This window comes from Larus michahellis, chromosome 2 (genome assembly GCF_964199755.1).
Source record: "Larus michahellis chromosome 2, bLarMic1.1, whole genome shotgun sequence".
NCBI classification, from domain to species: Eukaryota; Metazoa; Chordata; class Aves; order Charadriiformes; family Laridae; genus Larus; species Larus michahellis.
This window is the reverse complement of record NC_133897.1, coordinates 68,714,532-68,737,231: the sequence shown is the minus strand read 5'-3', so window position 1 is coordinate 68,737,231 and position 22,700 is coordinate 68,714,532. Positions and strand designations below refer to the sequence as shown.

At 50.0% G+C, this 22,700-nt stretch overlaps 1 protein-coding gene across 1 annotated transcript; it reads right to left on the bottom strand.

Annotated features, from left to right (window-relative positions):
• Positions 1-12,869: 12,869 nt before the first annotated feature.
• Positions 12,870-21,867, bottom strand: LOC141738346 (sentrin-specific protease 2-like). The gene is made up of 8 exons (XM_074573543.1): positions 21,471-21,867; positions 17,008-17,078; positions 15,450-15,581; positions 14,844-15,047; positions 14,645-14,724; positions 14,172-14,256; positions 13,373-13,468; positions 12,870-12,932 (listed from the first exon to the last, which is right to left on the bottom strand). Exons 1-8 carry the CDS (start codon positions 21,865-21,867, stop codon positions 12,870-12,872), a joined length of 1,128 nt encoding a protein of 375 aa, XP_074429644.1.
• Positions 21,868-22,700: the final 833 nt, after the last annotated feature.

The window sequence follows — 22,700 nt, the reverse complement described above, 5'->3', positions numbered from 1 at the left end:
TTGCTGTCTGGGGGATGCAGTTTTGAGGCTGACCCTGTGCTCTGCTGAGTACAAAAGCAGAATTTGGGGAAAAAACCCCAATGAACCAGAAAACAAGCCCTGCAGAGGGGGGAGTGGGGTAAGGACACTACCCAGGTCCTCCTGGGCCATCCCCGCTAAGCAGAGGGGGCTCGAGGGTGTGATGGAAGGAGCAGGGTGATGCTGCTGTGAACACCTTACCTGGTGCCTCTCTGTCCTCTCCGTGACCCGCCAAGGACTTGTGTGGAGTAAACCCCGTCCGGGGACACCTGCTGCTGGTGGCTTGGCAGCACTTGTGGCTGCTGAAAGCCTCTGTGTCTGAGGGGGTGGGGAAATTGTACGCGTAGCAGCCAGCGTCCCCTCTGTCTCCATGGCTCTGGCCCTTCAGCCGGGGCTCGTGTCCTTGTGCCCCAAGGCGGTTCTCTGAGAGCAGCCCCTGGGGGGCAACAGCCTGTTCACACTGTGCTCTGCATGAGCAGTTGTGTGGGAGCTGGGCCTCGCTTCTCCTTAGGAAATGGCCTTTTGGAGATGACGAGCTTGCTCTTTTTCGTGCTGATGGGCGAGCGCGTGTGCGGTGTGAGTAATGCCCTGGGGCCCTCGGCGGGGCAGGGGACACACACGCTCCCCATGGGGCTTCGCACAGTTGTGACACTGCCGGCTGCCCCGTGAGGTGGTCCTTGCTCACAGGAAGGCCGTGGAGGGGGCTCAGCCCCCAAGGCTGGCTCAGACCTGGCCTCGCATGGCCAGTGACCACAGGTCTACCAGGAGCAGAGTCATCCTCGGCTGGGGATGGCGGGGGGACAGCAAACGTGAAAACTGATGCTCTTTTGGTGATTGCTCATGCTAGAGGCAGGGAGGGGATTTCTTTTGTTTCCAAAACACGTGGGCGTGACGAGTGCCGTGATTTGGTGCTTTGAAGTGTTACAGGAGCGGCACCAGAGCCTTCCCCCCTCGGGGGCCACCTCTCTGTGGCACTGTGTCCCTGGTGCCCGATGGGTGGGAGGGAAAGAGCACAGCTGTAGGGACCGTGGGGGTTCCCGTGAGACCCCGCATTTGGAGCACTGCATCCAGCTCTGGTGCCACCAAGAGCAGAAGGACACGGAGCTGTTGGAGCGGGGCCAGAGGAGGCCCCGAAGATGCTGGGAGGGCTGGAGCCCCTCTGCTGGGAGGACAGGCTGAGGGAGTTGGGGGTGTCCAGCCTGGAGAAGAGAAGGCTCCGGGGAGACCTTAGAGCCCCTTCCAGTCCCTGAAGGGGCTCCAGGAGAGCTGGGGAGGGACTCTGGATCAGGGAGGGGAGCGACAGAACAAGGGGTGCTGGTTTCAAAGGGAAGGAGGGGAGATTTAGATAAGATCTCGGGCAGAAATTCTTTGCTGTGAGGGTGGTGAGCCCCTGGCCCGGGTTGCCCAGAGAAGCTGTGGCTGCCCCATCCCTGGAGGTGTCCAAGGCCAGGTTGGAGGGGGCTTGGAGCAAGCTGGTCTGGTGGGAGGTGTCCCTGCCCATGGGATCTCTCAGATGATCTTCAAGGTCCCTTCCAACCCAAGCCATTCTCTGCTTCTCTGATTCCATGAAAGACAGGATCCTGGCCTTGGCCCCGCTCGGCTGGGCAGGACCCCCTTTTTTTCCTCATCAGCCTGTAATTTTTTAACTTATTGCAGCATCAGAAGGAGCTGTGGAGGTGATAAGTACTTTAAATTTTTAACCTTCCCTGGAGGTGGCAAAAAAAAAGAAATTAAGAGAACGTAATAATTCTGAGCACGAAACTGCAGTGTCTGGCTTGGAACATGGCCTTTTCTCTTTCAGATTCACTATGAGAAGCTTTAATAGTACAAGTGTTTCTACTTCAGTGGAGATGAGGTTAGGAAAATTTGGTTCCCAGGAGGTTAAAAATGCTCCATGGAAATGAATGCTGAAAGACAGGGATGAGAGAACAGAGGTTAGCACCCCTCACCAAGTAAAAACCATTTTAGCCCAAACCACGGGAAAACGGCTAACCAATTCAAGAATACTGAACTATGAAGGAATTTTAATTGAAAAGGATGATTTGATTTTAACTAGCAACCCTTGCCTTAACCCAGTGAGCTTTTTGTGAAAAAAAAAAAAAAAAAATATATATATATATATAGAGAGAGAGAGGCAAAGGATGAAGAACTTACACAGGAATGCTTAGATGTAAATTGAGTACCAGACTAAGATACAACCTGACTTAAGGGAAGAACCCCTATCTGGGGGTCTTCATTTGTTCATAGAGGGTTCTTCAAGAGTGATAGAAGGAAAGAGGTGTAATGCATATGCGGTGGTAAATGGAGTGAGTCAACTGTGGAATTTGGATAAGGAGGTGAAGCCTCTGTGCTCAAAGAGCAATTCAGACTGGCTTTGCTATCTCTTGTGCAGCCCAGGGGAGTGAAGGCTTGTCTGGGCATCACAGGATACATAAATGACGGGGTAGTCTTGGGGAGCCAGGACAGCCCTGCTTTTCGTCAGCAGAGACAGTAAAATCAAGATAACAGAGACCTTGTGTAGCTCTTTGTTTCCTTGAGAGGCTGCCGTGTCTGGTAATTGACCTTTGCCTCCTTACCTGTGAAATGCATATTAAAGTTGACACCCCCGTATATGCTAATGAAGATTTTAGAGATCATGCTAAACATATATGACTATAGCACTCAGCTCTCCACCCAAATCATGCTACACGTCACCTAGGGGAGGGAAACCTTGTAATTTTGGGGATAAAAGGATGGGGAAAGTGACTGTTAAATTGGGAGAGAAGAAACTTGATACCTGACGGACCAGTCCATGGGCTGCGTTCTCTTCCTCCACCCCAGGCAGGGACGCCTTTCTGGGTAAGCGCTGCACCTTTCACCCTCTGGTGAATGTTACCCCGGGTTGTTGTACTATCATTATTTTTGCTAGCAATGTTAACCTTAAGTAATTAGCACTATTGTAGTTAGCGAATTTATCAACGGCAATCTCAAATCTGTTCTGTCGTTCTCAATAAAATAACTGATTTTGATTATTTGTGAATCTGATTCAATGAAAATCCTTTGGTGGGACTCTGACAGTAAATCAGTGAAAGTCCTGGGACTCTGACAGACAAGTATCGAAACTACAGTCCTTTTAACGCAACACCAACAAGTAAAAGCACCTGAAAAATTACCTAGTGGATGGTCCGCTCAAATATGTGAGATGTATACCTTAAACCAGGCACTTAAATTAATTGGAGAAAGGGGAAGGAACAATATATACAGACCCTTGTTATGCCCTTGGGGTAGTGTAGGAATGTGTCTGAGAGAAAATGGTCACGTGAGCCAGCCTCCCTACTAGGAAAGATTAGATTAAGGGCAAAACAGGTGGTAGAAGATGGAATTAGTACATGGGGAAAACGGGAACTGAGAAGGTAGAAAACATGTTGTGCTAATGACTAAGCAATTTACTATGTGAATTCTTGTAACCAATCTGATCTGTGAATGAACTGCATGGACAGCGCGTGAACAGAGACTGTAAGCCAATCATATAGCTGCCGCTAGCGCGTGCTCTTACTGCCTGTCTATATCTACTCTGTGAAAACTGGAATAAAGGGAGAACGATCATACTCATATTGAGACTCCATCGTTACTCCGGGTCCGTCTCCCACTCCGACAGGGTAGTGCATACGTTTGGTAAGATTTGGGAAGAACGAGGACTAATAAATAGCAAAGGGAAAGAACTTTTACACTAAGAACTTACACAGCAGGTGTTAGCTAATATATTAATACCAAGTGAAATAGCAGCTTTACGTGTTAAAGGTCACCAGAGAGACAATTCAATTACCGCAAGGGGAAACAGATTAGCGGACAAGGTGGCAAAAGAGGCGGCCTTGGGGCAGGAGAAGCAATGACAGAAGCAGGGGCAGTGGAGCAATGCGGTAAATGGATTCTGCCTGATGGAAGGGAAATGGTCAACAAACAATGAGAGAAACAGTGACAGTGTGACAACAGGGAAGCCATTGGGGAACGCATGCAATGTGCAAATAGTTTTGTGGAAGTACAGGTGCTTCGGCATATACACAATAGCCAAACAAATTTGTGAGGGATGTATTATTTGTAAGAAAGTAAACAAGAAAGCCTTGAGAAAGCACTTTTCAGGAGGAGGAGAGCCCGGCTTGAGACTGTTCCAAAGTATACAGGTAGACTTCACTGAACTACCACCAACAGGCAGGCGAAAAGATCTTTTAGTCCTAGTGGACTGCCTTACTGGACGGGTGGAAGCCTACCCCTTGGTGTCAGCTACTGCAGCTGGGGTAATTAAGATAATACTAGAACAAATTATTCCCAGATACAGGTTAGTGGAGACTATAAACTCAGATCAGGGCAGTCATTTTACTTCTAAAATCCTTCAAGGAATTGCGGAAAGTTTAGGGATAGTGTGGGAATTTCATGTTCCCTAGCATCCCCCATCATCAGGAAAAGTTGAGGATGAACCAGACCATTAAGAGACCATTGTTGAAACTGATTTTAGAAACCAAATTACCATGGACTAAATGTTTACCAATAGCATTGTTGAGGATCCAGACTTCTAGAAAAGATACAGGTCTCTTGCCCTATGAGATGCTTTTTGAACTACCTTATATGGGTAACAGAGAAGGTGCCCACTTTTGAAACTAAAGATGTGTTTCTTAAGAACTGTATACTGGGTTTGTCGTCTTCTTTCTCTCCCCTCAGAAATAAAGGACGTCTTGCTCAAACTCCACCCATTGGAATTTGCAGTCCATGCCTTCCGACCAGGAGATTGGGTCTTGATCAAATCCTGGAAGGAAACCAAGCTCCAACCAGAATGGGAAGGCCCGTTCCAAGTGTTACTGACCACTGAGACTGCAGCGAGGATGGCCGACAGGGGTTGGACTCACTACACTCAGCTAAAAGGACCAGCTGAACCCCCGCCAACAGATCCAGTGGAACAGCGGACTGTACATTCTACTGACTGCCCGCTGCAAGTAACCCTAAAGAGACAATAAGCCGTAGGTTGGGGCAGGATGATCCAGTCGGGAGATATAAATCTGTGTACGGCATGAATTTTAAGAAGCATTTTGCGATGATACTGGTCATAGGGGCGGTGTTGTACACCTAGATCACATACAAAGTGCACACCCAGATTACCCGGTTAGACTTATCATAAATATCACCAAAGGAAATACCCCACAGACTGGACACTTCGATGCCAGTCAAGTACTGAAGCGTGGGAATCTAGAGGCCCAAAGATGGTTGAGTGGTGAAAACAAGTACCTGTGCCCAGAAACTTGGAGGGTCGCAGAGGGATACCACGAGGCTACACCTTGTGACCAATGGAGTGAAGTGTGGTGGACCACCCAAATTGGAGGGTGGGCCATTGATAAGGATCACCTTCCCCAGAGTGTGGCCTTTTTGAATGTAATCCTCTGTTGATAACTATAACCCAGGGGGATGATACGGCTAACCTGATGTATGGAATAGGAGCAGATGTGTCTGGAAGAGATCCAAGGGGAAGATTTAGAATAGACACACTGGAAAATAGCAGTTAAGCAGAAGGGACAACTATGACTACTAAACTCCCAGTAATACAACAGTGGGAACCACTGAATGATCCAGCTTTGGTAACGGTTACTGAGATTAAAGATTTTAGAAAAACATTTGGGATTGAGAAAGGGTACGGTGAGACAAATGCTTGGGTAGAATGGGTAAAATATACTGTTAGTAGTTTGAACGAAAGCAATTGCTATGCTTGTGCCCCAGGAAGGCCCACAGCGCAGATCGTCCCTTTTCCCTTAGGGTGGACGAAAGATTCCGTAGGGATGTGGTGCATGATAGCGTTATACCAAGAAAGGACCGCCTGGGGAAATGAGACCTGTCATTCACTTTCCTTACTGTTTCCTGCCTTGGAATCTAGAGATGTTAAAGTGCCACCAGCATTTTCCACAGCAATTGGCAACCATCCAGCGTGCCTCTCACGGCAGGGTGTGAAGGCTGCCAGACCTGTGGGGGGATTTACCCTGTGCACTGAAACTCTGAATGTGACCAAGGGTGTAAAAGGAAACTACTCAGCGATACAAGTGCCTCGGGCGGATCTCTGGTGGTGTTGTGGAGGGAAGACCTTGCGATCTGTGTTGCCAGCTAACTGGAAAGGTACATGTGGAATGGTACAATTGGCAATACCATTCACCCTAGCATTTGAAAAAGGAACAGGAACCCTGAGCTCAGGCAATAGAGTAAAAAGAAATTTGGGTGTATCCTTTGATGAACGGATATATATAGATTCCATTGGAGTCCCTAGAGGAGTCCCAGATGAACACAAAGCAAGGGATCAGATTGGAGCAGGATTCGAGTCTGTCTTTTTCTGGTGGATAACTATAAACAAAAATGTAGACTGGATAAATTATATTTACTATAACCAACAGAGGTTCATTAATTATACCGGAGATGCACTGAAAGGAATAGCTGAACAATTGGATGCAACCAGCCGAATGGCATGGGAAAACAGGATCCCCCTGGACACGATCTTAGCAGAGAAGGGAGGTGTGTGTGTAACGTCAGGGAATCGGTGCTGTACCTTCATCCCAACAATGCAGCTCCAGATGGTACTATAACTAAAGCCCTTCAAGGGCTCACCACTCTAGCTGATGAGTTAGCTGAGAACTCTGGAATAGACACCTCACTGACAAGTTGGCTGGATTCCTGGTTTGGGAAATGGAAAGGTAGGGTGGTATCAATATTGCCTTCTCTTGTAATGGTAGAGGGAATGTTAGTGGCTGTAGGATGCTGTATCATTCCCTGCGTGTGAGGATTAGTTCAACGATTAATTGAAACTGCCCTAATGAAACGAATGGAAGCAGACCCTCCCCCATACCCTGGAAAAATGCTTCATCTAGAAGAAAATAAAAACACTCAAGAAGAGGAATGTAACATCATGCTGTCGGCTCTAGAGGCCTCATATGCAACCATGCCCTAGAAATGCAAAAGACAATAAGATTATGAAAAAGGAAAGGGGGAAATTGTAAGAAAGGCAGGTATTGCTTTTGCAGAGGAGAAAAACCGTTTCCGTCAGAGGTGGCATGATAAGGGAATGACTAAGACAAAGAGGCTCCAGCAAAGGCTCGTAGAACATCTCTTACCACACAGACAACAGGACAAACTGATTCCTCCTGGATTAGTGCCTAGAAGGGCAGTCAAACATTTAACCAGGGCTAATGACATTGAGCAATCTTTTACCAAAAAGGAAAGAAATAAACTAGTCAGAGAATCCCTTTAGGTGTAGCATAAAGAGAAGTAAACAGAGACAGGACATGCGGGAAGAATTTTAGGTGCCTCGGACAGACTGTGAACCCTGGAGTACCCAACCAATGGGAAACAGGGGAGGGAAAAATTCACCCGGGATTAGGGAATAAAAAGGTGTGTTTCAAGAACTGGAAGGGTGCCTGCTTGCTAGGTCACCCGCTCTTGCAAGAACGTGAATAAAAATGTGCTTCACAGAGGATTCTGCCTGAGCCTATTTCATTCGGACCGGAACTTGTTTCTCACAGTACCCCGAGGTCCCGCAGTTACTTCTGTTTTAACAATGGCTCTGGCTTCGTATTCGGGAGGATTTGTGGGGAACAAAGGAACGTCTTCTTCTGACTCGCTGTCATCGGGATCATCCCAAATGTTTCCGTCCCAATCTTCAGGGGATACTATCAGTTTCCTAATCTGTACAATGTCAGGGGGGTGGGGAGCCTGCATAAGGCCTTCGACCTTTTCTCCCAATTTCTGCCTTTTCTCCTTCCCTTCCTGCAATCGTTTTTGCAGCTGTTCATTTTTAAAAGATATCAGTAACTCAGCTGCCTTCCTGCTCTCTGTTTCCTTCTCTAGTTCCTGCTCTCTCCTGTTTCTATTCTCCCTGTCTTGGTACGTGGCTTCTAAACAAGGGCCCAACATTTTACAGATTACTCCCTTATCTTTTCCATCCTTTGGAGGGCCCCTAATCGCTTTCAAGTACTCTTCAACGACTTCCCAATTGTACCAATTACCACGAGCCCATTCCTCTGAGAATCTGGGGCTCGGGTTCAGTCCATGCCTCCGGAAATAATCAGTGGTAACTCCTGACATCCTGCCGACTACGCCAGGTGTCCCGGGCGGAGTGAATAACTTCACTTGTAAGGGAGTAGTGAAACGTTTATTAACATAAAACAGCGATGTAACAAAGTTAGCAGTGAACGCGACAGTGTTTTACGAGATTCGATGCCAGGGTACACTGGGTTATTCACTGCATAGAGGCCAGGGTCAGACAAGCTCTCAGGGAGACCCTCCCGTTGAGTCACGAGGTTCAGAAAGGACCCCCTTGCTTTCTAAACTCCTTCTCAGAGAGGAGTCGAGGTGCGGCTGGATCCAATCCCAGTCCCAGACCTGCTCGACGGTTTATGTCTAAAGGATTCTATACGCGCAATCAATCCTTAGATCACTTAGCTAAGATTTCAAAGTTTAGCATGCTATCAGTCACTTACCGAGAATCTGTTGCGGCAAGGAATCGCTCAACCTCGAGGAGAAGAACCTTAAGCGAGCGTCCCCACTCAAGGGGAGATCCTGTCGTGCAGCCCGCTGCCGTGCAGGAGAGCTCAAAGGGCTCTTGGGCTGTCCACTATTTATGGAGTAAGATAATGGACCTATAGTCATATTCTCATGGGAACAGGGTACCTAGGTTCCCACTCCAGACAGTGTTTTGGTTATGTTGCCAGCCATCTCCCACAGTTCAAGTGCGACTCATAACAACTCCCGCTGATGGCCGTGGCTGGAGCAGGAGCCGGGGGGGCAAAAGGGGAGAGCACACCGCCACACATACACCTTACCTAGTTATGACTCACAAAAGTTCAGACATCACTCATTTTAAGCCTTGGTGAAGACTGCCCGCACATGATTTTATTATTTTTTGTTTGAAATCAAAGTATAGGAAAGGGAAGAATAGGGAAGCAGGAAGAACAGAGAAGCAGGAAGAACAGAGAAGCAGAGACTAGGGAAGGAGGTGGGATAGCAATTGCTGTCCTATCGTACCCTGCACAATTCTGTTTCAAAAAGACTTTGCTCGAAAGGTCTTCGTGTTTCCACTCCTTCTGATCGGAAATACAGCGCAGGTTATCCTGGCAAACTTTTACTCAAGTTCGGCTGCCGTCTGGAACTGGTTTTCAGTTGACTTGCACAATAGCAACTACATCAACTTGTTATAAAAAAACTAACACACAGAAATCCACCTTGAGCGAGTCAGAAGTAATAGTACCTCCCTAAAAACATAACAGTTGTAAGAAGGACATGAAGACATCAGCGGAGAGGTGATACCGGGGGCGGCACGAGTCTATTCTCTCATCCCTGTCTTTCAGCATTCATTTCCATGGAGCATTTTTAACCTCCTGGGAACCAAATTTTCCTAACCTCATCTCCACTGAAGTAGAAACACTTGTACTATTAAAGCTTCTCATAGTGAATCTGAAAGAGAAAAGGCCATGTTCCAAGCCAGACACTGCAGTTTCGTGCTCAGAATTATTACGTTCTCTTAATTTCTTTTTTTTTGCCACCTCCAGGGAAGGTTAAAAATTTAAAGTACTTATCACCTCCACAGCTCCTTCTGATGCTGCAATAAGTTAAAAAATTACAGGCTGATGAGGAAAAAAAGGGGGTCCTGCCCAGCCGAGCGGGGCCAAGGCCAGGATCCTGTCTTTCATGGAATCAGAGAAGCAGAGAATGGCTTGGGTTGGAAGGGACCTTGAAGATCATCTGAGAGATCCCATGGGCAGGGACACCTCCCACCAGACCAGCTTGCTCCAAGCCCCCTCCAACCTGGCCTTGGACACCTCCAGGGATGGGGCAGCCACAGCTTCTCTGGGCAACCCGGGCCAGGGGCTCACCACCCTCACAGCAAAGAATTTCTGCCCGAGATCTTATCTAAATCTCCCCTCCTTCCCTTTGAAACCAGCACCCCTTGTTCTGTCGCTCCCCTCCCTGATCCAGAGTCCCTCCCCAGCTCTCCTGGAGCCCCTTCAGGGACTGGAAGGGGCTCTAAGGTCTCCCCGGAGCCTTCTCTTCTCCAGGCTGGACACCCCCAACTCCCTCAGCCTGTCCTCCCAGCAGAGGGGCTCCAGCCCTCCCAGCATCTTCGGGGCCTCCTCTGGCCCCGCTCCAACAGCTCCGTGTCCTTCTGCTCTTGGTGGCACCAGAGCTGGATGCAGTGCTCCAAATACGGGGTCTCACGGGAACCCCCACGGTCCCTAGAGCTGTGCTCTTTCCCTCCCACCCATCGGGCACCAGGGACACAGTGCCACGGAGAGGTGGCCCCCGAGGGGGGAAGGCTCCGGTGCCGCTCCTGTAACACTTCAAAGCACCAAATCACGGCACTCGTCACACCCACGTGTTTTGGAAACAAAAGAAATCCCCTCCCTGCCTCTAGCATGAGCAATCACCAAAAGAGCATCAGTTTTCACGTTTGCTGTCCCCCCGCCATCCCCAGCCGAGGATGACTCTGCTCCTGGTAGACCTGTGGTCACTGGCCATGCGAGGCCAGGTCTGAGCCAGCCTTGGGGGCTGAGCCCCCTCCACGGCCTTCCTGTGAGCAAGGACCACCTCACGGGGCAGCCGGCAGCGTCACAACTGTGCGAAGCCCCATGGGGAGCGTGTGTGTCCCCTGCCCCGCCGAGGGCCCCAGGGCATTACTCACACCGCACACGCGCTCGCCCATCAGCACAAAAAAGAGCAAGCTCGTCATCTCCAAAAGGCCATTTCCTAAGGAGAAGCGAGGCCCAGCTCCCACACAACTGCTCATGCAGAGCACAGTGTGAACAGGCTGTTGCCCCCCAGGGGCTGCTCTCAGAGAACCGCCTTGGGGCACAAGGACACGAGCCCCGGCTGAAGGGCCAGAGCCATGGAGACAGAGGGGACGCTGGCTGCTACGCGTACAATTTCCCCACCCCCTCAGACACAGAGGCTTTCAGCAGCCACAAGCGCTGCCAAGCCACCAGCAGCAGGTGTCCCCGGACGGGGTTTACTCCACACAAGTCCTTGGCGGGTCACGGAGAGGACAGAGAGGCACCAGGTAAGGTGTTCACAGCAGCATCACCCTGCTCCTTCCATCACACCCCCGAGCCCCCTCTGCTTAACGGGGGTGGCCCAGGAGGACCTGGGTAGTGTCCTTACCCCACTCCCCCCTCTGCAGGGCTTGTTTTCTGGTTCATTGGGGTTTTTTCCCCCAAAAAAAACCCAAATTCTGCTTTTGTACTCAGCAGAGCACAGGGTCAGCCTCAAAACTGCATCCCCCAGACAGCAAGAACCGAAGGGAAGGGGAAAGGACAGTTCGAGCATTCAGCTACTGCGTCCTAGCGGTAATAAACAGCTAAAATCTTCCACGTCCTCCGGGAGCCCGGGAAGATGAAGTATCTCCTGGAGGGACAAACCACGACACATTGCCTTTGCAATAGTTCTTCCTTTGGAGAACCTCCTCTGATTTGGGGATGGATTAAGCTCATCAGTTTGAAAGCAGAGAGCGATGTGGCTGCTGACCCACACCACAGCCAAACCACCGCGTCAGCCGGCCCAGGAGAGCAGACCTTCAGGCGAGGAGCAGCAACTGGGAAGGCTGATCCCACCCACGGCAACAGAGGGCATGGCCCCAAAATCAGCATCTTTCCCCCAAAGCTGAGGAGAGGAGAGACCGCATCAGCGGGCAGGAATCGCCTCCCATGATGGTAACTGCCATTACAGAGACAACACCACACGGTCATTTATACAAGCGTTCCAACACGGGGCTTCCAAACCAGCTACTGGGCAATTTTTCCTCTGTGATGGTCAAGGAAAGACCTGAAATCCCACTCCAGCTCTGCAGTGTAAGCTAGAGGAGGGGAAAAAATGAAAGAAAGGGGGAAACGCCGTGTTTAAACTAATCTAGCTGGGTCTGAGCGTAACAGAGCGAGGATCGACACAAGCTCTTCATTGGGCAGACGCCCGGAGGCAGCGCCTGCAGCAGAGCAGCAATAATCTCTTACTTAGCTGTTACTGGGATTCTCACTGCTGAACAACGCCCTGGTTGTCCCTTCAGGATTTTGGGACAATCGCTTGGAGGTTCTGGTGCTCTGATACCCAGCCTGGCCAGAGTCGTCTTCCTCCAGAGACTGTGAGTGAGCTAAAACCCACATTGATATGTCAACCTTTTCTTCAATGACCAAAAAAAAAAATAAAAAAAATCACTCTCATTACCAGATCAAGTTTCATTCCAGTAAGGCTCTTTAAATAATTTAAATATTTATTTTAATAAAAATAAATAAATACTTATCTTTTCACATTATAAAACTCCCTGGAGACAGAAAAAGACCAAACCAACCCCAACCACACGGGTTTCTCTCCCAAATCAAAAGATGGTAAATGCTTTCTTCTGGTGGTCATCACAAATCCACTTGTAGGCATCAAGTAGATGGTAGAAACAGAAGAAAACTCTCTTGGAGGAAACAGTAGTTCAGCACCTTGTTGTTGGGATGAGAAGTTCAGCTCACACAACTGTTACCACCACCAGATGAGTCCCATTCGTCCATAAGGTGGCCACGTGCGCTGCGAGGTGTGAGCAGCCCTCTCTGCGATGGAAGTTCACTTCTTAAGCTTTCCCTTGGCCAGGTGACACCAACCTTTCCAGCTTGCACTTAAGGTGTGTTAGCTAATTTCAAAGAGAGTTACTGTCTCCAAAATAGGGGTAGGCGGGGGCTGGGGGGGCAAATAATCTTAACCACTACTTCTTAACCTACAGAGAAAAACTCTTTCCTTAACCTACAGAGAAAAACATCCAACAACAATAAGGTATGACAAAAATAACTAGAAGAAGGGTTACTCCTGTAGTGCGGGTCTCACAGCAGCTCTTGGTGGAGTATTTCCCACACCATCTTCTTACGGAAGTAAGGCACGTGGGTCTGAAAAGAAAAGAAAATCCATGAAATACACCTCATGGCAGAAAGAGACACAAAATACGCAGAAACACCCAGTTAATTCTTTACTATGAAGTTCCTTTTAAGAACTGTCAACACTTGCCCTTCGGGTACAGCCTGGCTTTCACCCACACAGCTCCTAAGAGGGTGACATGCCACCAAAACCAGATCTCCTTGACTACACAACAGCTTACAAGCACTTTCACAGAAGAGCACTGCCTTGGAAAAGAACCAGTGTCTTCATTGGTCAGAGGCTGAGACCCATTTCTCCCAAAGATCCAAAGGCCAGATCCCACAAACCTACTGGCTCCGGTATCTCCCCCAAGCGGGATCTCACTGGGAGCAGATACCTCAGCCGCTGCGTAACTTCCCTGGCTCTTGGCTCTGTGCGGAAGAGGCTGGAGCTCTTTAGAACCTTCACTCACCTGTGTAAAGGTCACCGGTTTGTCTCTGCAGATGTAATCTGCGTATTTGCAGGTAAACACGCCGCAGTCGCTTCCGTTCAATTGCTGAGGGATTTCCTAACGAATGCAAAGAAGATGGAGAATTTGCCTCTATCTTCAAGGAAAAGCAACTTGGAAGTAGCACCCATTACCAAAAATACCCTAACCAGACACTCCTGAACTTGCACCATCCCCAATAACCGCTCCCCAACACAAGGAACACACCCCAGGAACTGCACATCATCCCTCCCCTCGGCTTCCTGCGCTCGGATGTTACAATCCAAATTCCTCGCAGGCTGATAAGGGACAGCAGGCTTCCTCCCTGCAAGGTGTCTTGAGGTGTGCACAGTGTCTTTCTGAAGTGACGTTCCTTAAATCGAGTCTTTAGGTGCTGCTTTTCATTATTAACTTGTTGAGAAACATCAGCTCAACCCCTTGCTTTGTCACGTGCCAGGATTTAGGCTGCAAACCAGAAGCCTACGTTCTCTGACAACTGCTAAAGAGACTTGAAATTTGACTTGTGAAATGGGGGCAAAGCCAAATTCACCTTCACGTGGCAGAGGAATTAAAAAAAACCCAACAAAGTATTCAGCCAGCAAGGAGAGGCACTGCTCAAAGATTTCATCCCAGCCTGGTTTCCCGGTCCTCTTGCAGCCCGATGTGGTACCAGAAGAAGATGCTTATGGCTGTTCTCTAAAGTCCTGGCCTTATGAGAAAGCGTTAAGAGCTCTGTGACAAGGAGTTCTAGTTCACATTTCAAGTGCAAGTAGTGTTTGCTTACGTGTGGCTCCATGCTGTGAACAGTCCACTCCAAAACACTCAGCTTCACCTTTCTTTTTTCACAGCTTTCTTCTTGCAGGTATTTGCTGTTTAAAACAAAAGCAAAATCACTCTTCATCGCTGTAATTCAGGCCGAGATAAAAAGAGCTGCTGAAAGATCACAGGAAGATGAGTGGCAGGAGGGTTTTACTGATCACTAAACAAAGTTGCTGCATGTGTGCCACGGGGCTACCATGTCTTTGTCTGTGCTATAGTGGGAAGGTGGCAGAAGCCAGGCATCCAAGACACTGGGTGGAGGGGACGACGTGAGACCAGATAAGGAGTCACTGTCAGACAACTCGCAGCAAGCGAATCCAACATTTCTGCTTTGTAATCTACAAGAAATGGGAAAACTTGCAGCCGTGTCACAGGGGCAAAATCCAAAACCCTTCTCCTAATTCACAACACAACAGCAGTGACTGAGCAGTTACTTACAGCAAAGTCTCACAAATCTTGTCCCCTTCTTGTCCCAGGGAGTCGTAGTATTTGACTGTCTTCTTTCTGGTGTCGATGACCTGTTGTTAAAAGGTGACTGTTAGACAAAGCGCAACCTTCTGCTGTGCAAACCTCAATGATTTTTCTTGCTGTCTTCTTCTCCCCACCCAACTCTAAATAACAAGCCCGTTTGACTCACCGCTAGTGTCCAGTGCAAGCGCAAGTTAATGGGCACTAAGATGATGTCCTTGTGGAAGAGATCCACACGCCTGGTCCATCTTCCTACGGCTTCGTAGCCCCCAGAAGTAAGTTTTTCATAAAAGAATGAACTAAAAGCGTGGACTGATGGATATCCTGCCTTCTTACTTCTTTCCATCACAAGGCCCATGTAGAAATTAATGACCTGTACCATAAAGAGGAAGCTTGAGATGTAAAATAAGACACTAGCTTACCAAATGAAAAGCACAGCAACGTCTCTTTTCTGGCCACCCTGAAGTACGCAGCTGAGAGAACTCCAGCCTCAGCTGTCAGCTTTTGTTGTGAGAATTTCGCACTTGGTTACAGTTGTTTGTCAAACTGCACTTTGGTAAAAACACCTGCCACCCACTCCAAGAACGTAGACTAACTCCTGGAAGCTGCACAATACAAGTAAAGGAACTGCCAGAAGCACTGGACCCTTCAGTACCTAAAATAAGAACTGTGCAGAGATTTCTGGGCTCTGCAGTGCAGCTCATCAAATAACTTTGCAAAGACTTCTGTAAATAAACGCTCCATTAGAAGATCCCTGTGCTGCAGCTACTTTTACCTCATCGTTTAGCCAGCAAAGGTTCCCTAGGGTGCGGATGTCCTGGCGCGTGACCCTTAGTTTGAAGGCACTGCTCATGACCTCATCCGGCTCACCTTTGCCTAATGCGGCAATGACCTCTCTCTCCATGGCCTGAAATGAACAATTAAATGGGGAAGGACTTGTGAAACAGAGCATCGAGCATGCCAACCTGTGGGCAGCTTTCAACTCAAACACGGCCTGGAAATGAAGCTCAGGTGACAGAGCAACTGCCTTTGCCGGCTTTCGGCTAGGTTAGCAATCGCCCTTTTTGTTGCTTGGTTGGTTTCAGCATCCCAACTTGGAACTTTGGGGGCCAGGTTTGCTTCGATTTGTTTTCGCCAAGGAAGCGGAGATAAAACACGGGGACTGGCAAACACACAGCAAACGCCTTTCCCATGTGGTGCTGCAGCCCTCGCAACGCTGAGGTTTAAGCCAACCGCAGCAGGCATTCTCCATGCCAAGGCAGCTGAGTCAGGAGCCTGAAAGAATGTGAGGGTGGGGGAACTTCAAGGGACCTGAAGCACCAGCAAAGGGGGAAACTGAGGCAGCTACACTGCAGTCAGGCAATCGGGAGCCCAGGCTGTGCATGCAACTGGTTGCAATTTGGACGTTTCCATCTAAGTCTGCCTAAGGAATGCAAATAAACCACTAGGTCTGTTGGTATAAAATACTCTGAACTGCAAGAGCATCTTCTTCTCGGTTGAACGTGGGCTAGCAGGATAAGAAAACCCCTGGTTTTCCTTGTACTGAGCATCACCCCGCAGACTTTGTAAACTCTGGACTTGCTAGCCCTTTCCAAGTCAATCCTCAAGAGGCAAAAAAGGGGGCGCTCAGTTAGACTGCAACTCCCAAGAACAAAAGCAGCCAAAATTCAGACAAGCAGGGGAACCTCAACTCCCCCTCCCTGTTGCATAGCGTAACTAAGTGAACTCCTGTGACCACTGCTACACGCAGCGCAACCACGCCCAGTGCGCATCCACGGCTCGGTGACATCCCGAGGACGTACACAAGATGCTCAGGTCCCCCACAAGCAAGGTAACGCCATGGATCAGGAAAAGCTTCTATTACAAGTTCTATCTTCATGGTAGGACAGGTTGAGAGGCAGATCCCATATAATTGTAGGAATCCGGTTAGCACTGCTCTGGGAGACTGCTGCTAAACCTGGACTCATTTTTGCCCGAGTAACAGAAGCCCCACAAACCCTTAGGTTAGAGCACAACTGAAGGAGTGCGTGGAGCATAAGATGCTTAAATCCTGTAAATCCTTCAAACCAGCTTTAGTGCTGACCTTTGCACCAGGCAGTCACAGCCGCAGACACTCCCTAACAGGTTAAACCCAAGTTCTGCAGATTTCAAAAAGCCTGAAGAACCACCTATAACAAATGGGGTTCCTTGCAGCTGTTTCACAGCCTTCAGTTTTGTCCAACAGCCTGTCAGCTACGGTACCTCTGTGAGCGGAGTAAAGCCGCCTGCTCTTTTCTGCAGCCTTGGCAGTTTCTTTTCTTCCACATCACAGGCAGGTGACTTTTTGGCCTCACCAGGTGACAGAGGTACTGCTTGTTTCGCTGGTCCATCCTGTTGCGGAGTATCTTCTGCTGGTGGGGAGCCCCTGCGAGGAGCGGGAGAGAGAAAGGGAGAGAGTAGTGAGCTGTGGACCTGTACTGTCCCACGGAATTCTCAAGAATTCACCTTCGGGATAAGAAATGCTTTCTCAAGGCTCCTGCTGACTGGAGCCCCAGTTGCACATGTGTGACAACATCCTCTCAGCTTCCAGCACGATTCTTTCGGGGCAGCAAGACTGGGATAGAATGAAGCGCTGGAGGCTTTGTAAATTCCTTCCCACCTCCCTTTGCAAGACTCCTTTGGTTTCTCTTGATCAGTTTCATTCTTTGGAAAACAGGGAAGCAACCAGCACTTCCTCTGTCAAGTGCTCTGGGATCTACTGGGGATAAAGGCTGCGTGCTAGGTGTTATACTGCAAGGTATAACATGAACGTCTGCAACTCTACCCACAGCCACATAGAGTTAGCTTACGGAAACTAAGACCAGCACAGGGAACTACAAATGGGACACCTACAGGATATTTACTTGCCTTCTGTAGGCTAGTCAAGAGAGTGACTATGCCCATTTGGAGAGGATTATCAGTAAAACCACGCAGACTCTGAAGAGCAAACAAATGCACAGACATTAAAGTTGTCCGTATACACGTGCCTTCTTCAAAACCAAGAAGTTGCCTTGTCACCAAAGACAAGGACAGGGAGACCTTTTCCAGGAGGGAGACCTACAACAGACTCTCACGGTATTCTCCACTTTCAGTCCAGCGTGGTAAGAGTAGGCATCACAAGCTTTGTCAAATGACTTCCCTTGGTAGTTAAAGGCACAAAAAAAGGCAAGAAAGTGTTCCTTTTACTTGAACCCATCCTACTCTCTCAGTTCCTTTCTTTCCTTCTCTCCCCTCGAGCTTAGGTGAACCACTGACAATTTAAGCACACAACAGTGCCACACGGCTAAAGAGAGCGCCAGGCTTTAAAGCGGGGAGAAGAACAGGGACGGAAAGAGACACGCACACAGAGCCAAAAGAAACAAGAACCACGATGAAAAGAGACTCTACCTGGTCATAAGATCACCCTGAGATGGCTCTGGGCAGCAAACGTCTGCCCATTTGACACCTGCACAGAAAAGCAGCAGTATTAGAAAAATAAGTCAACTTGCAATTTTACTTTTCAAGTAAAAACAAGTACAGAAGCCAGAGTTTTCTAAGGTAGATGAAACCTCAGAAAAATCAGGCACATTAAAGACTTCTGTAACGTGCAATACCTGTCCTTCTCTTTTTTGCCTCAGTCTCGGCAGGATCGTCCGCAGGTGCACAAGTGCTGAGGAAAGAACACACAGAACCGCGGGTTGAAACTTCCTTCAGCTTCTACCAGGCTGACTCCCCTTCACAGGACCCAAACTTCCAAAGTTACTTTCCAGAGCCCAAAGGTTTCCCCCTCCGGCGAAAGGCCCTCGGGCGGCGCGGGGCGGCGGGCGGCGGCGAGGAGGGCGCCGAGGGCCCCCAGCAGCCATCGGGACACACGGCACGCGGCGGAAGGGCGCCCGGCCCGCGCGCCCGGCGCCGCCTCCCTATTGGCTGCCGGGGAGCGCCCCCGCCCCTGCGAAATGGAGGGGAGGGGAGGGGAGGGGAGGGGAGGGGAGGGGAGGGGAGGGGAGGGGAGGGGAGGGACGGGCAGGCAGGCAGGTGGCGGGGCGCGCGCATGCGCGGCACTGCCTGAGGGAGGTGGGAACGGCCGCCCAGCCCTCCGCCGCCTCCTCCCGGCTTGGGCCGGGCCTGTGCCGGCCCGCCCCCGGCCAGGCGGGGAGCTTTCCCTCCCAGAAAGCCCCGAGCCGAGGCCTGGGGGGCCGTAGAGGGGGACGGTCCCGTCTCCCTTTAGGGAGAGGCCCCGTAGAGGCCGTGGGGAGGCCGCAGGGTCTCAAAAGAGGCCGGAGGGACCTCGCGGGGGACCCACAGAGGCCCGGGGGGCCCGTCGGAGGCCGGAGGGGCCCCACGGAGGACCCAGAGGCTGGAGAAGCCGTTCCGCCTCCCGCAGGACGGAGGCGGGCATCACGGGTCCTTGCGCGCCCCCTGCTGCCTCCTGTGCTCCCCGGCGGTGAGGGAATGGCATTGCTGGGCTTACCCAGCGCTATCGAGGTAGCGCAGCCACCGCTTTTTGCCCATCCGCTGGGGAGCTGCGGTGCCTGCGCCCGGCTCCGCCATGGCAGCGGTGCAACTAGGGACGCGGACGCGGCGTTCGACCATGGTGACGAACCGTGATGTAGCGGCGGCCAAGGGCCCGCTGCAGGGAGCCCGGCTAAAGCAGCCGCTGTGGGGCTGGCAAGCAGGCTGGCGAGTGCTGGGCTGGCTCCTGGTGGCCTCGGCTGGCTCTCGAGGGCAATCCCTTGCCCTGCCCCGCTGTTAAAGGGGGGTTTTTTGATACAGTGCTTCCTAATGCTTTATCAGCTGTTGCCTCTGGGGTGGAAATGTGCACGTGTTGCTGCAGCCACGTCCCGGAGAGACTTTTCTCTCCTGGAGAGGCACATGAGGCGTGAAAACGAATTTTGAAGTCTAAGAGGAGCAAAAGGGGGCAGATGGAAGCTCTCAGGGCAGGAATGGCCGTTTGGGGCAGCCCTTGTCACAGAAGGTCCCACTAACTTTTTATGCCTGCAGGGAGTCTTAAGTGATGGTGGGGTCTGGTTTAATGAAAACGACCTTCCCCGTTCCTTTAGGAACTTAATTGCCGCTTCACTTCTGCTTCAGGGCTCTCACTAAGGCTTCTCCCTCCCTCTCCTCTCCCCATCCATTTGTTTGAGTTCCTGAATAAGGAAAGATGCAAGGTCTTTCTCGGTTTAGCTCTGTGAAGCCAAAGCTCACCTGCAGCGCTCCTGTTTCTGTCCACAGCAGAGAGAAAGCCAGAGCGCTGAACCCACCGGACAATATTCTAGGAAAGGGGGAAGGCTGGTCTTTTGGGGAAGGGCTCTTCCCTGCCCCCAAGGCAGATGTGGCCCACGTGAGACTCGTACAGCTGCCCTGTGGCACAGGGTGATGCTGAGGCTTCTCTCCTGCCTTGGGACCCCCTACCCTGGGCACAGCTGTGGAGCCAGCCCTGGGGCTGCAGGATTCCTCTGCCAGGCATGTCCCCCCAGCCGCAGTTTCTCCCACCCTGCAGCAGAACCCACCACAGGACAATTCTCAGAAAAAGCAGAGAAATCTTCTCTGGGAACTGTGTTTGTTATTCTAAAGCAGCTCCTCTGTGCTTCCTGGTAACACCACTTCCTTGTCCTCACCAGGACAGGGGTTTTAATGCTGTTAAATGATTTTAAAACACCTGTGTGAATGGCTTTGTGTGTGCTGGAAAAGTACCTGACAGTGATGGCAGGGTCAGTGTGGCTGCGGTGCCCGTCCAAAGGTTTTGTCCCAATTGGATTCCTTTGTGCGTGGTGTTTGGTGTGGAGACTGTTGTGATCTCTAGACGTCAATAACCAAACGCATAAAGAAGTGACAGTTTCATTAAATTAATGCCACCAGACTGAGAGTCTTTCTTTTTAGAGTGGAGTCTCTTGTTGCACCTTACATTAAATGTTTTGGGTTTTTTCCTCCTCTCTCTCCTGTATATGGCAAAAAATTCCCATTTTTCTAAAGGCAAATACAACAACAGCTGGATGTGCCTGAGGCTGTACGCCGTAATTCCTGGCATGTCTTTACAGTGCAGTTTTACATCAGTTACACTTCTCAGTGCCTGTGATTTATGCAGCTGATGGTCAGGACTTAATTCCTTACTGCGCCTTTGAGCTTCTTGCTCAGTACATTGATGTGTAATGACTCAAAATTAGGATATTTGGTGCATGTAAATCCAGAATCCCTTTACCAGACATTGACATGTTTACATGGATTACTGGATAGTAATCCGATAGTGAATGCAGATCATTCCAGAATCTGAGCTCATTAATTGTGCGTTACCCAAAGTCTGTGCCTTTAGAGCAGCTTCAGTGTGAAAGCAGCTTCACACACCTGGATGCTGAAGCTGCATATTTCAAATTCGTGGCACAACAAACTGAACAATTAACCTTAGGGCTGGAGGAATGGTTGGTGATTTTAGCTGTACCCCTAATTTTAGATATGGAAAGCGCAATCTAATTAATCTGGCATTTCAATTTCTCTATTTCTCATGTGTTCAGGATGATGCCGGGTGGCACAGTGCTATCCCAGACTCCAAAGCAGCACTGCGACTCCCCACAGCGCGCCTTTGCTGGGGCTTTCGCTGGCTAATCTTGGCGGTTCTTTGCCTTGGGTACCATCCCCCTGGATATGAGTCAGTTTGTCACCACAGCTGCCTTATGGCTCGTGTGTGTTTAGCCAGTTGGCACCTAAAGGCACCTCGCAGCTTGTCCCTGCTTCCCACCCCAAAACGGGCACTCCAGGAGGCAGACTCCGTCTCGTGGCCAAGCATGGGTCTGGGCGGTCTTACTCGGGGTGTAAAATCGCAGACCGTGAACTCGGCTCCTGCCTGAGCTGAGCAGGGCACACCTGAATTGCTGCCCGTCTTCTCCCCTGCCCACCAACCCCTCCCAGACGTTCCTCCTTCTCCACGGGCTGTCGCGGTGGTGTTTGTCACTCAGCTCGGAAGGGACACCGCCATCACCACCACTTTGTGGACCGAGAAGGACTAGGAGTGCTGGGCAGGGGTCCCTCAGCTTCCCGCCACCATTGCCGTGGCAGGGGCTTGCATGGGGATGGCACATCATCTCACCGAAGCCCAGCTGCAGTGTCTGGTCCACATCTGATCTGGGCTTTGGGGGAGGCGTGCGGAGACCCTGTTCTGTCCTCCCGGTGTCACCAGAGAGGTGGTCAGCACTCCTGGACATGGGCTCTGCTCCCTCCCTTGCTGCATGTTGCATATATATGCATATATACACACACCGGCACAAGTGTCATTACATATGCAGGCTTCACACTTCCAAACAAATCATCGTTTTCCACCGACCGAAAATGCAATTCTGTGTAACACACTCAGACACTGTTCTAAAATAACACCCCCTCTACTCTATTATTTACTTGCAATCTTCTTTGGTAATGACAGAACCTAATTAGCATGGTAGACTTTTTTTTTAATCGGTATAAAGCTTAACTTCAGTCACATTGCCTAAACGCTTGGTTTCACAGAATCACAGAATCTTCAGAGTTGGAAGGGACCTCTAGAGATCATCTAGTCCAACTCCCCTGCTAGAGCAGGATTACCCAAAGCACATCCCTCAGGGCTGCATCCAGGCGGGTCTTGAAAATCTCCAGAGAAGGGGACTCCACAACCTCCCTGGGCAGCCTGTTCCAGTGCTCTGTCACCCTCACCATAAAGAAGTTTTTCCGTGTATTTGAGCGAAACTTCCTATGTTCTAGCTTGTGCCCATTGCCCCTTGTCCTGTCGCTGGGAACCATTGAAAAGAGCCTGGCTCCGTCCTCCTTAAACCCACCCTTTAGGTACTTGTAAACATTAATCAGGTCCCCCCTCAACCTTCTCTTCTCCAGGCTAAAGAGTCCCAGCTCTTTCAGCCTTTCCTCATAAGGGAGGTGCTCCAGTCCCATAATCATCTTGGTTGCCCTGATTGGTTTGACCACACTAGAAGGTTTTCTTTCTTTCAAGAGATTAAAGAACATTTCAAGTTCAGCAGCAGAATTCTATTTTTTCCTAAAACCAAACAGT

Bases quoted from the DNA above. Each gene is read 5' to 3' on its own strand.
- LOC141738346 (XM_074573543.1), bottom strand. From the start codon at position 21,867: ATGTCCAGGAGTGCTGACCACCTCTCTGGTGACACCGGGAGGACAGAA. The intron at 14,257-14,644 runs GTAAGTAACTGC...TGTTTTAAACAG, and splicing joins AAGATTTGTGAGACTTTGCT to CAAATACCTGCAAGAAGAAA. The intron at 12,933-13,372 runs GTGAGTGAAGGT...TTTTCTTTTCAG, and splicing joins AACCGGTGACCTTTACACAG to ACCCACGTGCCTTACTTCCG.